Source organism: Protopterus annectens, chromosome 3.part0 (assembly GCF_019279795.1).
Source record: "Protopterus annectens isolate FY-2018-M chromosome 3.part0, PAN1.0, whole genome shotgun sequence".
NCBI lineage: Eukaryota > Metazoa > Chordata > Ceratodontiformes > Protopteridae > Protopterus > Protopterus annectens.
Genome location: NC_056731.1, coordinates 588604775 through 588619504, shown reverse-complemented (window position 1 = coordinate 588619504; position 14730 = coordinate 588604775). Strand labels below are relative to the sequence as shown.

Genomic DNA, 14730 nt, shown 5'->3' with positions numbered 1-14730 from the left:
TCAAGAAGGCAAAATTGTGGACAAATAAAAAATATAGTGGTGAATTTTAAGTGGACCAGCACCAACAAATTTTATAAGAAGACTTACTGGAACATTAGCAATGTTTGTTGGGCTAAAATTATATTGTGAAAGTACAGGTCCTGTACAATTAGATCACAAGGTGCACAGGAAATATGTCAGAGCCAATTATTTGTTTTCTCTCTTGGTCATTTCATTTAAAGGCAGTCCTCATGTGCTTCTATATACTATAGGATGAACTATTTTGCAACTCTGAACCTACATGTCTTAACTTTCACAACTGGACAATTTCCAACTGCAATTAACAAAGGACAAATGTCTGATTAAAAAAATGATTATCTCCTTTTGACACACCCATTCTGTACAACTCAGTCTGAATAAATCCATAAGCTAATGAAAAACAATCTTAAAAATGTATAACATTATCATTACATCACATATATATCTTACAATTACAGTAACAGTTCTTTATTCACTCAAAACATTGAAAAAAATAATATACAACTCAGTTTCAACTTATTACACATGACTTAATATACAGATAATCTTTTTTTTTCTGATTTGTACTGTGATCTCTCAAAACACAGCCTTTTTATACAAAATAGTGCTTTCACAATTACCTCATTTTACATTCTAAAAATTACTAATGTCAGTGTAAATTGCCAAGTGTAACACAGTTTACAGAGAAAAGAAAAAAAAAAGACACCATTACTTTACATTGATCCAAATGCTAGTTTAAGTAGATACCTGAATGCAGCGCATCTGTGTTTAGTACTGGATCCATAGGATCACTGAAGATGTGCAAAACAAGGGCACTGAAGTGAATACAGCATGAGGACTAATGACTTTAGAGTCTCTCTTCACAGTGACAGAAGGCAATCCCAGACATCAGCAATATGGGATTGAAGATAGCTTCTACAGCACACCATAGTTTACACTTGAAAAGTAGTCAAACCACTATTAAACTGCTAAAATAAGGTCAGATGAGAAACTGTGCTTTCTACAGTACACAAGAAAGTACCATTTTATCTAGATTTAGTGTAAAGAATCCAGTTCTCCCAAAGCTACACGTGGTTTAGAATGCATCATTGTGTGTATCCTTGCTAGGCTACAATAGTGAAACTAATGTTTTTAGTTCCTGTTCTTGCATCTGGTTGGTATGTGTCATGAGATCACACCATTGGTAGAGAATGGGCAGCAGCAGTTGTGTCTCCATGCAGAGCATGTGATGAAATGATGCATATGGGGGATGTAAGTCAACACTTTAAGCCATGCTTTCACTAAGAGAAAACCTTGCATCTCTATATTCAACATACTAGGTCCACTGTTTCCCAGAAATAATATGCAATCAAATTGTGAGCCTTATGGTTTAGGAAGTAATATGTGGCAGTGTAGATTGATATTGATTTGGCTACAGCTCATACAACAGTGCCATAATATGCAGCATTTAAATATTATAAAATGGAAACAATACAGCTGACACACTAAACTGATTTACTGAAGTGCAAAATTCTGTCAGCTTTGCTTTAAACTGTAAACATGCTTCTAAATATTATAGTAGTCCAGTATACAGTAATGCCATGTGCACTAGTTAGACTAACAGCTAGGACTGCTGCTGTACAGTTTGGTACAGAAATTCTTAATACCACTGTTTTCTGACTCCCTTGGCAGGCCTTCAGCTGAACACTGACTGATCACTTTCTGCTCCAATTTGTTCTGAACATCTGTACCTGGTAATCGCTACCCAGAAGGTGGGGGGGTCACCCTTGTTGGAGTGAAGGGAAGTGGGGAAAGACAGCAAATGGCCAGCTGCTTTCCCGCTAGCAGATGAGGCTGCAGTTGGGGTGAGAAGGGGGGGTGGAGACTGAAGTGTGGGAGGCAGAGTGGAACCAGAAATCATAAACTTCATATATGCTTGCCTGACATGCAAGGACTCTTCCCACAAAGCCACACATCTAATGGTCTTGATCAGAGAATGATGAATCTGCTCTGAGAACATGTCTGCCTGGACCCCTGTGTCACCATGCCTCCTCACTCTTCTAGCATGTCCAGTCCAGTGAAAACTGTAAGCCACAGCCACCACTACTGCTTAAAGGATTTGCCCTCATGAATGCTGACCTTCACGCAGCAAAATAGAAAAACTCATCCTTCCTACCAGCTCCAACAGATGACTATGCCACTAATCAGGTTCAGGTCACCTCTACCATAGTCTAGACATTAACTGTCTGTGTCACTGGACAGGCAAATCTTAACATTTAAAAAAATTAATTTTAAGTTTTCTCATTGGTTTCTGTCTGGTACTGAATAAACTCACTTAAAGCTGTTTTATTATTTCAAGCTGTGTCTTTTACTATACTGAATCAGCTTGTACTTTACAATGTAATATACTACAAAGCATTAACCTGTCATTAGTTTATCTGCATTTGAATTACAGCTCAGTGTTTCAACATCTTATGTAAGCAATATTTCCTGTAAAAAGCACACAAGGGGAAGGGTGATCCAAGAAAATAAACATTACATTGTTAAAAAACGGTTATGTTGGTATTTGTATAATCATCAGGAAATAAGCAATGATCATATCATTAAACATGTTTAGAACAGTGAGGAAACATGCTTTACAGAGACCAGATAAAATGTTAACATATTCAGGAACATAAGAATGTCCTGCTATAATACCTTTTTGGTGGTAATAGTAGCACAGCAGCACCCAAAATAATTGCATCTGTATTGTTTATGGCAACAACAAACAAAAAAGTAGCACATACATTGTACTATGAGAAATGAATTTTACAAAAAAAGTATAAAGTATGACTCTCTCTCTCCTATGTAAATTGTATATTTTTAACTATATAAAAACGTGAGCTTACAATATTTGAGTTATTGAATACAATTCATATGACTTAGATTTCAAACAACGCACTGATGACATTTTTTAAAATCTTTTACTCGGTTTTGGTTTCATTTTTAATTGCGGCATGCTTAAATGTAAGCATATGTATAACTACTGCTATTTCTTACAACAAAGCTGCAAAGTGATCTTTATTTAATAATTCACTTAGTTGTAAGTCTCCATTATGACTCGGTCGGTGGTGGCAATGTTAAATGTCATTTAGTTGGTGGCACGTTTATGCTCTCTTGTTCGGCTTTTCCCTGTTAGGGGTCACCACAGTGTAACTCCGGTCCACTAATGATTGGCAGTAGATTTTTTTTTTATGGTGCCAAGTTGCCAGCCCGATGCCCAACCTTCAGCAAATACAAGCCCATTCACGCATGTCTTTTGGAGGCCACTCGACTGCAGGGAGGACATACAGACTCCACACAGAAGGTGCTCTAGCCGTGAATTGAACAGGAGAACCTCTTGCCATGAGGCAACAACGCTACTGCTGTATCACCACGACTTCCACATCTATGCTCTCTATCATTACTTATTCCTGTCATTTCTGCAGACTTGGGCAGAATTCCGCACTGACAGAAGAAGTCTTCTTCATGGTCTTCATCAAGCACAGTTTAATATTATACCATTCACTCTCAGTGAGGAAATGCTATGCAGAACAGCATCTGGTTCTGGTAGTCTGTCTAAAATTAAGCTTACATAAGAACACTTGAAATGATTGCTAATTGCTGGCTCTTTAAAGGGCTCCTATCATTAGATAATAAAGTAAGTTTTTCAAAACAGATCCTATTTAACTGCACCAGAGTAATTAAAATGGTATAGAAAAGTCAGAATTCCACACAGAAGCTTTGCTATAAAGAAATTTCCACAATCACATTATACCTAATTCAGTGGTCAAAAGCCCCAAATATTTATTATTTATTTTATTTAATTTGCATTTGTTTTCCAGGGTAGACCACTGATGTCTATGGACCATTTTCACACTCAGCCCAGGAATGTTGTCTTGACTTGCTTAGAGTTAGGCAATGGATGCTGAGGGAATCAAACCTTGTATCACTGAACCACGGGAAACAGATTAGCAGCTCCTTAATCCTCTAAACCAACTGCCAGACTAAGATTAACTAGTCTGCAAATTTTATTTGCAAATGCCATTCTAACATCAGTTATGGTAATGTTAAAGCAGTCCTACAAATAAGACCATTTATTAGAATATCATTGTATTTACAAAGTCAAATTGCTAATCTCTGAAGACATTTTCTGTGCAGAGAATGTTGACCAAAACACAAAGAAATAATTAAAAACAAGAGCTGTATTTTTCAGTTTAAACTTTGTCTAAATCTGATGTTGCACATTTTGTTTTCCTGAATGTTTTGCTTTCCAGCAAACTGCAAGCTTCTGTCAGCATATTTCTTTGCTTTTATTTAAATATCTTGAATAACTAAAAAATACTTTACATAACTTGTATCCTGTTTATAAAATTTAGGTTAAATACTGAGAATTTCGGATTTGTTTTAAAGCCTACATTTAAAAAAAAATCACATTTATTCAAATGTTGAACAATTATATGCTTGTCCAACTAACAAGTGAGCCTAGCATCCATTGTAATATATGATCTTGTGTGTAGAACTGTTATAAGCTATGGCATTACCATAAGAATGCATTTGCAAATAAAACTTGCAGCCCAGGTAATCTTATTTTCTATAAAATCAGAGTTGTGCTGGATTGGGGTTATACGTGGGACAGGATTATCTCTGACCACACATGTTATATGCCAAATCTGTATACCCCCAATTATCAAAGCAGTATATTTCTGGTAGAAAAAACACTTAGCCACACCTCTGCACCATGTCACAGCTTGAATTTACAACTTTACAGAATTAATTTATATTGGTCAGTTGCCTGCTAGCATTTCACTCTGGTCACAAAAGTTGCAGCTCAAAGCATGGTTCAAAGGGATAGAAAGCTGAACACTTACTTGCAGCAGTTGTGATACATTATTATGTAAACTGTTTGGCAGCTACTGAACTAAAAATAATTGTACTTTTCTCTGTTCACCTGAATAACACCAAAAGCTGACTTTTAGGTTAATGCCGGATTATATATTTGTGAAATAAACTACACCATTTAGGATTTAATTCTTGTGGATAAAATAGTCATAAAACACAGAATGATGAAACAGCGCAAGTGCATAACAAGTCTACTAATACAGCAAAAAGGCAAAGTCTGTTAAATAAGAATGATGGTTATAAACCTTTCATCTTAGTAAACAGACCTGTAGCAAGGGTACAGTGAGAGGGGCAGCTGCCCCAGTGCAAACAGTTAGTGGGCTTGATCAGCACTTTAGACAAGGTACAGACTGTCACAGATTCCTAACCTCTTCCTGGGGAAGGAATAGCTGTAGTAGCTTGGTAGCCATAAATCCTTTAAGTAGAAATGCTTGTGATCATGGCTGCTTTAATGATACTTAGTGGAGGGCTCCTTGTTATAGTTGCTAAAATTCCTTGCACAAGTTTTGGGCTCCATACAAAGCTGTATCAGAAACTGTGTTAGACTACATCACACAGCTCCTTGCTACAGATCATAAGATGCACTCAGTTTTGTTTTGCACCTCAGTTCTGAGGTAGGGATATGAAACAGGTACTCTGTCAGCGGTACAATAGTATCAAATAGGCTAGCTATAGCTCTGATTGAAAACAGTCACTAGAATTGTACTATTAAATAGATTAAGATAAGTGAGCCATAAATTAATGCTAATGAAAATTAATGTTTCCCCCTAGCTGGCATTCACTGTTGGAGTTTCCTATTGTGGTCATTTTGTTTCTACAAGGTAACCTGAGGAATAAGAAGCATTTATATTTCTGTTTATTACAGAGAAGATAAACAGTCCATTCAGAAGGTGACATGCTGATGTCACAGGAAGATTCATTATGTGCCTGTAGTAAAATGGTTCAGTACAGCTGACACTATCACAGAATGCTACATTTAGGCATGTGGTGTCCTGTTTCAGACAATAAAACAGTTCTGAAAAAAATATTATTATTGCTATAATATCCATCAAGTTATGAAGGAAAGGCTATTTCTAAGGTGAAGGAACAGCATTAGAAATAAAACTCCAAAAGTATAGTGGTTCAGTGAGCTTAGTGCTTTCAGTATGACCTGCATGGGACATTATTTAGCCAAATATGTCTATGAAAAAAAATCATATTTTTATTCTATGACAAAAATGAGTCTTCATTTAATTTAAAAAAGGTAACTATTTTTCAATGTTATAACAGTGTTTTCCTTTAAAACAAGCTCCAGTATTATTTCAGAAAGATCATACCTTCATCTGAAGAGTTTGTTGAGCATTTCTGAGGGCATCCATGTGTATTATTTGAATTATTAGCCACAAATTTAAAAAAGGTAACTATTTTTCAATGTTATAACAGTGTTTTCGTTTAAAACAAGCTCCAGTATTATTTCAGAAAGATCATACCTTCATCTGAAGAGTTTGTTGAGCATTTCTGAGGGCATCCATGTGTATTATTTAAATTATTAGCCACAAATGTATAACAAAGTTCATTTAAAAAGTTTGAAGGAGTTGCACAGTAACTCGTAGTAGAAGAAATTCACATTAGACATTCTCCTTTCTGAAGAAAATAGTGGAAAATATTTTGCTTACATAAGTACTGATTTAAATGCACCATTATTACATGTTTTAACTAAGCACGAGAGAATGGAACCACTCAAACACACTCTTAGCTTTAAGTAGTCAAATGCCTTTGCCAGGGAGATAAATGCTTCTTCACTTAAGCTGGAAAAGAAACTTATTTTACCATGAAAAATTTGACCCTTTTATCAAATTATTGTTTCTGAAAACTATTCCATTTGAAACATTTAATGAGTGTACATGGAATGGTATCTGAGCTCTACTGATATAGTAACTGTCAAGAATCAGACTTCCAAAATGTCCCCTTACCTTCATGATTGACTGTATAAATTACTCACATCTTTTAAACAAGTATAAATTCTTTTCTGTTTTTATAGACTGCCATGGCATACTACCAGTAATGCTACTCGTGTTGATAAATTTCAGTCTACTGACCGAACATAATTTAAGGCATTTATTCCTATAGCCTTCCAAACTATCACTTGCATAGAGAATAAGTCATGAGAGCAACTAAGATAATGTGGGGCTATGCAGATGCTACAAATGGAATAGCCCAAAAGTCTGTGAAATCAAAGGTAACCACACTCTCACAGCAGTCGTCTACAAGGATCATGTGCCACAGATGAGTACCACCATCTCTTCTGGTGAGTGAGCATGGTGCTATGTTTCACTTTATTCTTACCTTGAATAAAGTCCAGCATGTGTTTTTATTTTAAACAATGTCACACTGCAAAATAAGACATTCTGAAATGCCTACTGCATATTGACAGACAGTACCGCATCTTCTGACATTAAATGTCAAATGCTACATTTTGTGTGATACACCTACCTGCACTTTCAACAATTTCACCTAGTGCACAGTAGATGGAACACCTTGCCAAACTCATGTAATACCTAAAGGCAGTGTCAGTGCTGTTTTTTAGAATGTAGTCTACAGATTCAAGACATTTTCAAAGCCGGTACCACTCTTGTCTGCTTACCTCCATAAAGCTGAGTGTGGTTTATATTTCCACACGAAGAACAATATATTCAATGGTTTGCCTCATCAGTATTGCAGGAAGCAGATTTATACAAGTGTACCATACATGTCCAAGTTTATCCAATAGAAGCATTCCTGCTACAGTACTGTAGCATTATAGCACACTTACTGCTTACTAATGAATTACCTCAAAGCAGAAGGAAAAGTCCATGGAAAGGTTAGTTGTATATGTGATTTAGGCTTTAGGCTTATAAGGACAAACTCATACATATACTGGCTAAAATGTGTGATTTCTTTAGCTGATGTGCTCCTCTTCATGTGCAAACACAATATGCAGTTCATGAAAATGGGCACTTGAAACCTGTGGTAATGGTAGTGAATAAGAACTGCATACCCTACAAAAAATCTCCTTATAAATGTAAAGTATATAAAAACTAATGCTGCCTAGTGTCTTAAGAATGGGGAGCAGAAGCAGATATTTGTTAAAATCAGACCCGTTGGTGTGTTTCACAAATCACCCCATTTAGTCTGCTAATGATAACAGGCAGATTCTTTGGGGAAAAAACAATATAAGATACGGTGGTAAATGGGTCCATCAGGAAGTACATTATACCAAGGCTTGCACAACTTAGGACTACAGATACTGTGAGCACAGCGGGATATAAAAGCATCTCTCAGGTACAGTCAACAGACAGGTCATGCTGATGTTTGAACATAAGAATTAGCTGGCAGTAATCCAACACCAATATATTCAGTGTTGTCTGTGGTAGCAAAAGGCATGTGACAGTTTTGCAAAGTGGTCTTGGCTAAAAAGTCCTGCTGATAGTCAGGATTGTCCAGGCTTATTTGATGGTGCTTTGTTTGGTCACAGTAGCGTGAGTTATCAGTCTGAGGATGAAAGGGTGCTGAAAGGTTTGTATTCTGGTATTCTGGCTTGCTGTTTCCATTCTGACAACCCATGGATGGTGAAGGAAACAAACTGAAGACTGTATCATGGTAGACTGGATTCTCAACTGCACCTGCCGGGGCATTTTTTGCTGCTTGATTTACATACTCTGGAAGTACACACAAATAAAGAAAGACTGGTTAAACCTGCTTTCACTTGTACATTATTATTTCACTCATGTTCAAGCTGCCATTTATCAAAGATTTAACAGTGTTGGTATTCATAGCTTTTACAGTTAGTTCCTCTGTATTTTCGGCAACAACCGAGTGCAACATTTCCATGACCATTGTCATGAAATTTTAAGTTTATAGTTTTATTTATTTCAGTCTTGAGATTTGTTGTTTAATGATGCCTAAAGCACAGAAAATATTGCTTCTAATCAGTTAAATACAATCTGCAAGCACTGCTTCAGAAGTATATATTACATTTTCCAGTTTTTAACAGTATATTGCTTAAAACAGAGGACTAGAAATATAAGACCATTATATAACACAGACATGATCTAGTCACATTAAGTAGCTTATGCACTTATCATTAATACTAAAATATGATGTGCAGTTAGTTAACAACCTGAAGTCTGCTAAAACATGTATACTGGTGCATTCTGAGTCCTTAATAAAAGTAATATGTGGTTACTGAATTTTAATAAGATACACCACTAAACCTAGCTAAGTAATGTAAAAATCTTGAGTATAGGTGCCATTGGTATGAAGGTAAAAGGTCCTTTAAGAAAGCATGACATTTTTCCAAGTCTCTACTCATAATTATACTTGATTAAATGTGTTTCTTGATTCAGGTAAGGCAGGAAATTATAATTTGTGCAATTATACTCTGACATATCAGTCAAGTAATGTACACAGGCATTATAACAATACTGCATTATTGTTGCTTAGTAGTGTTTTCAAGGTTTATGTGCGTTACCATCCTTTATCTTAAAAATACTCAGATTCTGAAAATACAGCTGTACAAGATAATTTACCCATTTCAATTGGGTCTTCCCTGGTGGCACTGGATGATTATGATAACAGTTTCTTTTTCTTTCTGTATGTTAGGTTACAACTCACCAAATGTAATGAATACCATACTGCTGGTGTGGTATGAAGAAACTACATCATGCCTATACTTAACTAGATAGTTGGTACTTTAGACACTGCATATAGTAATGTAAGAATCAGTTAGAAGATACTGAAAGATGAATTGTTTCAGAAATTACACGATCACTTTGAAGGTGACTCATAAGATGATGTGTGGCCCGTGTCCCACTGAATGTCATGCAATGAACATTACTGCTAACAAACTCTCTGATTTCCAGACCTTATAAGTTAGTGCATTAGAGAAGATGCTGTCAGAATGATAATCCTATATGGCAAAATAATTAGAGCTGCTACAGCTCACAACATTTATATGTTGTTCTGGGTTGGTAGTCAAAGACTATCCAGTAGATATTTTGCAGCTGACCTTCATCAAGGCCTTTAGTGTTATGTCTTATAAGAGATGGTGAGAAGGCTACAGGGCATAGTTGTGGTTCAGAGTCTTTTTCAATTTTCACTGTTGTGCAGTGAAAGTGCACAATGTGCCCATCAGTACGTGTATAATGGAAGAGGACACCTGATTGTGGACCGATCAGTAAACCATGATAGTGTCACTCTCACTGACTGTACCACATGATGCTTACTGCCAGTTAGAGGACACCTGACTGTGAACCGAACAGTGAATCCACTATGACAGTATCACTCTCACTGATTGTACCATGTGATGATTACTGCCAGATATTACAAGTCCTGATCACTAAGCAGTATTTATTTCATGTGCTTGTGGTCGGATAAGAGGCTTTGCAGGTAAAGAAAATAGGAAACACATGGTATTACATAGCACCAGCTGATCCATTTCTTCACGTTTATGTGATTTTGGATTTAATATATATAAACTACAAGGAATGGAAGAATGCTGAATTCACTTTGGGCTGAAAAAGGGCTTGGCCCCCTGAAAAATGAGCTTACGGTGTATCTTATATATTTTTTAACTTAGCTGATCTTTATGATTACTTGAAAACAAGTTATATTATGAAGTTTAGTTGCTTACAGGGATGATGTGATTATCTGGATTTCTGATGCATCTGGTGTTTTATATGTTATGCAGGATCAACTAACTATCACAGGAGAGAAATTGATTGGATCATTCTCCTGTGGACATTGCTCTTTTTGTAAATATATGTTAAAATCTACTGAGTTTACCAGCAAAAACACCAAATTTGTATACAGGATCAAATATTTTGCAAACTGCAGTACGGACTGGGTTACTGACTACATTGGTGGAATAACTTCTGCTGTAACTCTTCACAAAAAGGTATTTGATTTATAATTGAAAATTTAAGCAAACGTTTTACACATCTTATGATTTTCTTGTGATGTTAAAAAAAGTCTTTTGGCTTTTCCCAGTTAGGGGTGGCCACAGTGGAACTCCAGTCCGCTAATGATTGGCAGTGGATTTTAGAGGTGCCAAGTTGCCAGCCCAACCTTCAAAGAAGGCACAATCATTCACGCACCCACCTACCTGCATGTCTTTAAATGTCATACGACCATGGGGAGGACATGCAGACTCCACACAGAAGGCACTCTAGCTGAGAATCGAATGGGAGAACCTCTTGCTGTGAGGCGACAATGCTAACCGCTGTACCACTGCGACCTATGGAAGAAAAAAGTCCTTCCATCTTAAATGGGGATTACATATTTGTAAACAAGATCAGTCCAAAGAAAAGTTTTGCATGTAGGGCAGGTGCAAAAGGCCAAAAAATTCATCACAAAGTCAAAATTAGAGGCCAGCACCAAGAATGATAACTTTGTTTATTCTGAATGTAAAAAAATCAGACCGGTTACAGCACATTTGCCTTCATCAGTGATTACCATCCAACTGAAAAAGTCATCCATTTATATATCCAACATTAATTATTAATCAATCAATGAAGCATTTAAGGGCACACTAAAGAAATAATAATATGCATCCCTATACATCATGAAAAAAATGTCTGGAAATGCATTTTAAAAAGTTACAAATGGTCATTAAGACCCGGGGAAAATAAAGCCCCCAACTTAACTATCCACATTTTTTTCTTTCATTTAGTAAACTGTGCCACCCCAATTTTTGAGATCTATCACCCCATATTTTGTCAATGATACAAAAGTGGAATACTGCTGATTTGTGAGTACATACATGTCTGTAAAGTGCGTTGGTCATGCGTTTATTCCTGATGTCGCCTAAATGCTCCGACATCCTGATTCTAAAGAGCCTAGAAGTCTGCCCAACATAAAATGAAGAGCAGTAACTGGTCGCTAAATAGACTACCCAGTCTGTACTGCAGTTTGCAAAATACTTGATCCTGTATACAAATTTGGTGTTTTTACTGGTAAACTCCTTGGGGCGGCCATGGTGGTGCAGTGGTTAGCATTGCCGCCTCATAGCTAGAGGTTCTCCGGTTCGATTCACGGCTGGGGTGCCTTCTGTGTGGAGTCTGCATGTCCTTCCTGTGGTCGTGTGGGTTTCCTCCCACATCCTAAAGACATGCAGTAGGTGAATTGGACACTCTAAATTGGCCCTAGGTGTGAGTGTGTACATGTGTGTGCCTTCTGTGGAAGGTTGGGCGCCGGGCTGGCAATTCGACACCGTAAAACTCCACTGCCAATCATGAGCAGACAGATGATCCGCTGTGGCGACCCCTAACCGGGAAAAAGCCGAGAGAAGAAGAAGAAGAAGGCTGGTAAACTCCTTCGATTTTAACATATATTTACAAAAAGAGCAATGTCCACAGGAGAATGATCCAATCAATTTCTCTCCTGTGATAGTTAGTTGATCCTGCATAGAGTCCCATTCTGTCCTGGATTTATAATGGTTTAGGTAAGATCCTAATGTTCTGCCTCTGTGACATGAGAACTAATCTGTAAGTAGGTAAGATAAATCCTCATCTGCCATGAGAATATTCCAATTTTTGTTAACTGCATTTCTAATGGCGTGAATGTTCCTACCGTATGTAGCTGTGAATCTGAGAACATTTTCTGATCATGATGTTTTTTCATGGTATTTCAATAATTCTGTCCTATCCTGCCCCATAGCCCCGTTGCTGGCTGTTATAATGTGTCCCGGTTTATAGCCTCTTGTCTTAAACCTGTGTATTAGATAATTTTTGTGGTGTTCATAGTCATTCTGGGAGGAGCAAATCCTTTTGGTACGAAGGAATTGGGACTTGGGAATATTCCTAATGATGTGATTAGGATGTAAGCTAGTAGCTTCAAGAAGACTATTATATTGTAGCTATTTTCGGAATACCTGGGTTGACAGTGTATTATCTGTATTTCTACAAATCTCAACATCTAAAAAATGAATTTGTTGATGGTGCATATTGAGTGTAAATTCAATACCCCACTTGTTATCATTGAGGTATTGAACAAACTCCAAAAGATATACTGTATCTGCCCGCCAAACTAGCCAACATTTGTCTAGGTATCACCGCCAAATATCCATCTCACCCAAAAAATTGTTATGTGACTCATCACATATAAGGAATTCCTCCAAATATCCCATAAAGTGATCTGCATAAATGGGGGCAAAAGATGCTCCCATAGCCGTACCTCGCACCTGCCAATAGCATTCCTTCTGAAAATAGAAGATGTTTTTGTAAGGACATGTTCTGCCATACAGACTACAATGTATTGAAACCAGGAAGATAAAACTTTGCTTTCTGAAGCCAATATTCAAGAGCTTCAAGCCCAGCCCAATATTTGTATATAGGACCGTAACATCCAACGTACACATTATCCATCCTGGTTCCAATTGCGTATCACTTAGAATTCTAAGGAATTCAGTCGTGTCTTTGATCCTAGACCTAACCATTTTCAGAAGTGGCTGTAAGTACTTGGTGAGAAATTCTGATAAGGGTTCCGTAAGTGATACTAGTGGCCTACCAGGTGGTTTCTGCAAGTTTTTATGAATTTTTGGTAGCAAATAAAGTATCTGTCTCTGAGGATCTTCCACTATGAGATGTTGTGAGACTGATACACTTATAATCCCTTCCTCAACAGCCAATTCCAAGAAGGAATAATTTTCCTTCTTAAAATGATTAGTTGGATCCAGAGGCATTGGTATGTAATGTTTGCCATTCTTAAGTTGTCTATATGCCTCTGATAAATAATAATCCATGTCCATAACAATGACTGCTCCTCCCTTGTTGGCTGGAATAACTATGCTTGTGGTTATTCCTCATTTCCCGAAGGGCTAGTTGTTCAGCTCCTGACAAGTTGTGACCCAACATACGAGTTTCATAGCCATGAAAATGTAAATCTTTGAGCACAGATTTTTGAAATACTGCAACATGTTTATCCATAGGGGGCTGAAAAACAGAGTTTTTAAATCTGAAGTCAGTAGATGTTTGAGAGTTCTCCTGTTGACCAAATAAACAATTTTAAATTCAACAGCTGACAAAATGACACAACATCTTTAACCACACTATCTTCATGAACATAAAAGCCAGGAACATATTTTAATCCCTTATTAAGACGTTTAATTGCGGTTTCAGATAGTACTACAGAAGAAATATTTAGTACATTTGACTGTTCAACTATTTGGGAATCATCATTTACAGCAATGTTTCCAGATTTTCTACATTTGTGATGTTTTCTCCCACCCCTGTGTGTCCTAAATCTAACGGGGCTGCAATGTTTTTCTGTTTCTTATAACCTGGGGACCCATGAGCCAAGTGTTTGTTCCATGTCAGTTACAGAGGATTCCTCCCCTGAGGTACTGCTGTAGTCAGTTTTGGATTTCTTTAAAATTGATCTAGGTCTCTTTCTCTTTGGCCTAGCCCTGCCATGTTCCCCATCTGAAAAGGTAACGTTTTTCCTAAATCCAAAAGGTTTGCCTTGCTCATAATCCCTCAAATCTCTTTGAAACCTGTACAATTTTTTGTTTCTAAAGTTTTTTCCATCACAAGTAAATAGATAGTTTATGAAGACATTCCTGATACTGGGTCGGACTCTCATACACCTTAATTTCTTCACAAATGTGTTGGGTTTCTATTATATTAGCCTGAATTGAACGTTCATAAGAAGAGGACAATAGTCTAACAAAAGACTTGGTTCCATCCTGCTGTGCTTGTGCCCATTCCTCATGTAACGTATCATTAGGGGTGTTGACATAAGGCGGCACCCTAATTCGAAGACCTCTAGGGGTTATATTTTTAACAGTGTAAGCTTTAA

The 14730-nt window shown here is 37.0% G+C and overlaps 1 protein-coding gene across 1 annotated transcript in view; it reads right to left on the bottom strand.

The window, feature by feature from the left end:
• Positions 1–3293: 3293 nt before the first annotated feature.
• The window catches only part of EGFR (epidermal growth factor receptor), a 1653396-nt gene continuing 1641959 nt past the window's right edge, over positions 3294–14730 (bottom strand). Inside the window, exon 28 of the mRNA XM_044064990.1 lies at positions 3294–8594. Coding sequence (XP_043920925.1) covers positions 8236–8594 — 359 coding nt within the window. The 3' untranslated portion in view covers positions 3294–8235. The remainder of the gene's footprint in view (positions 8595–14730) is intronic.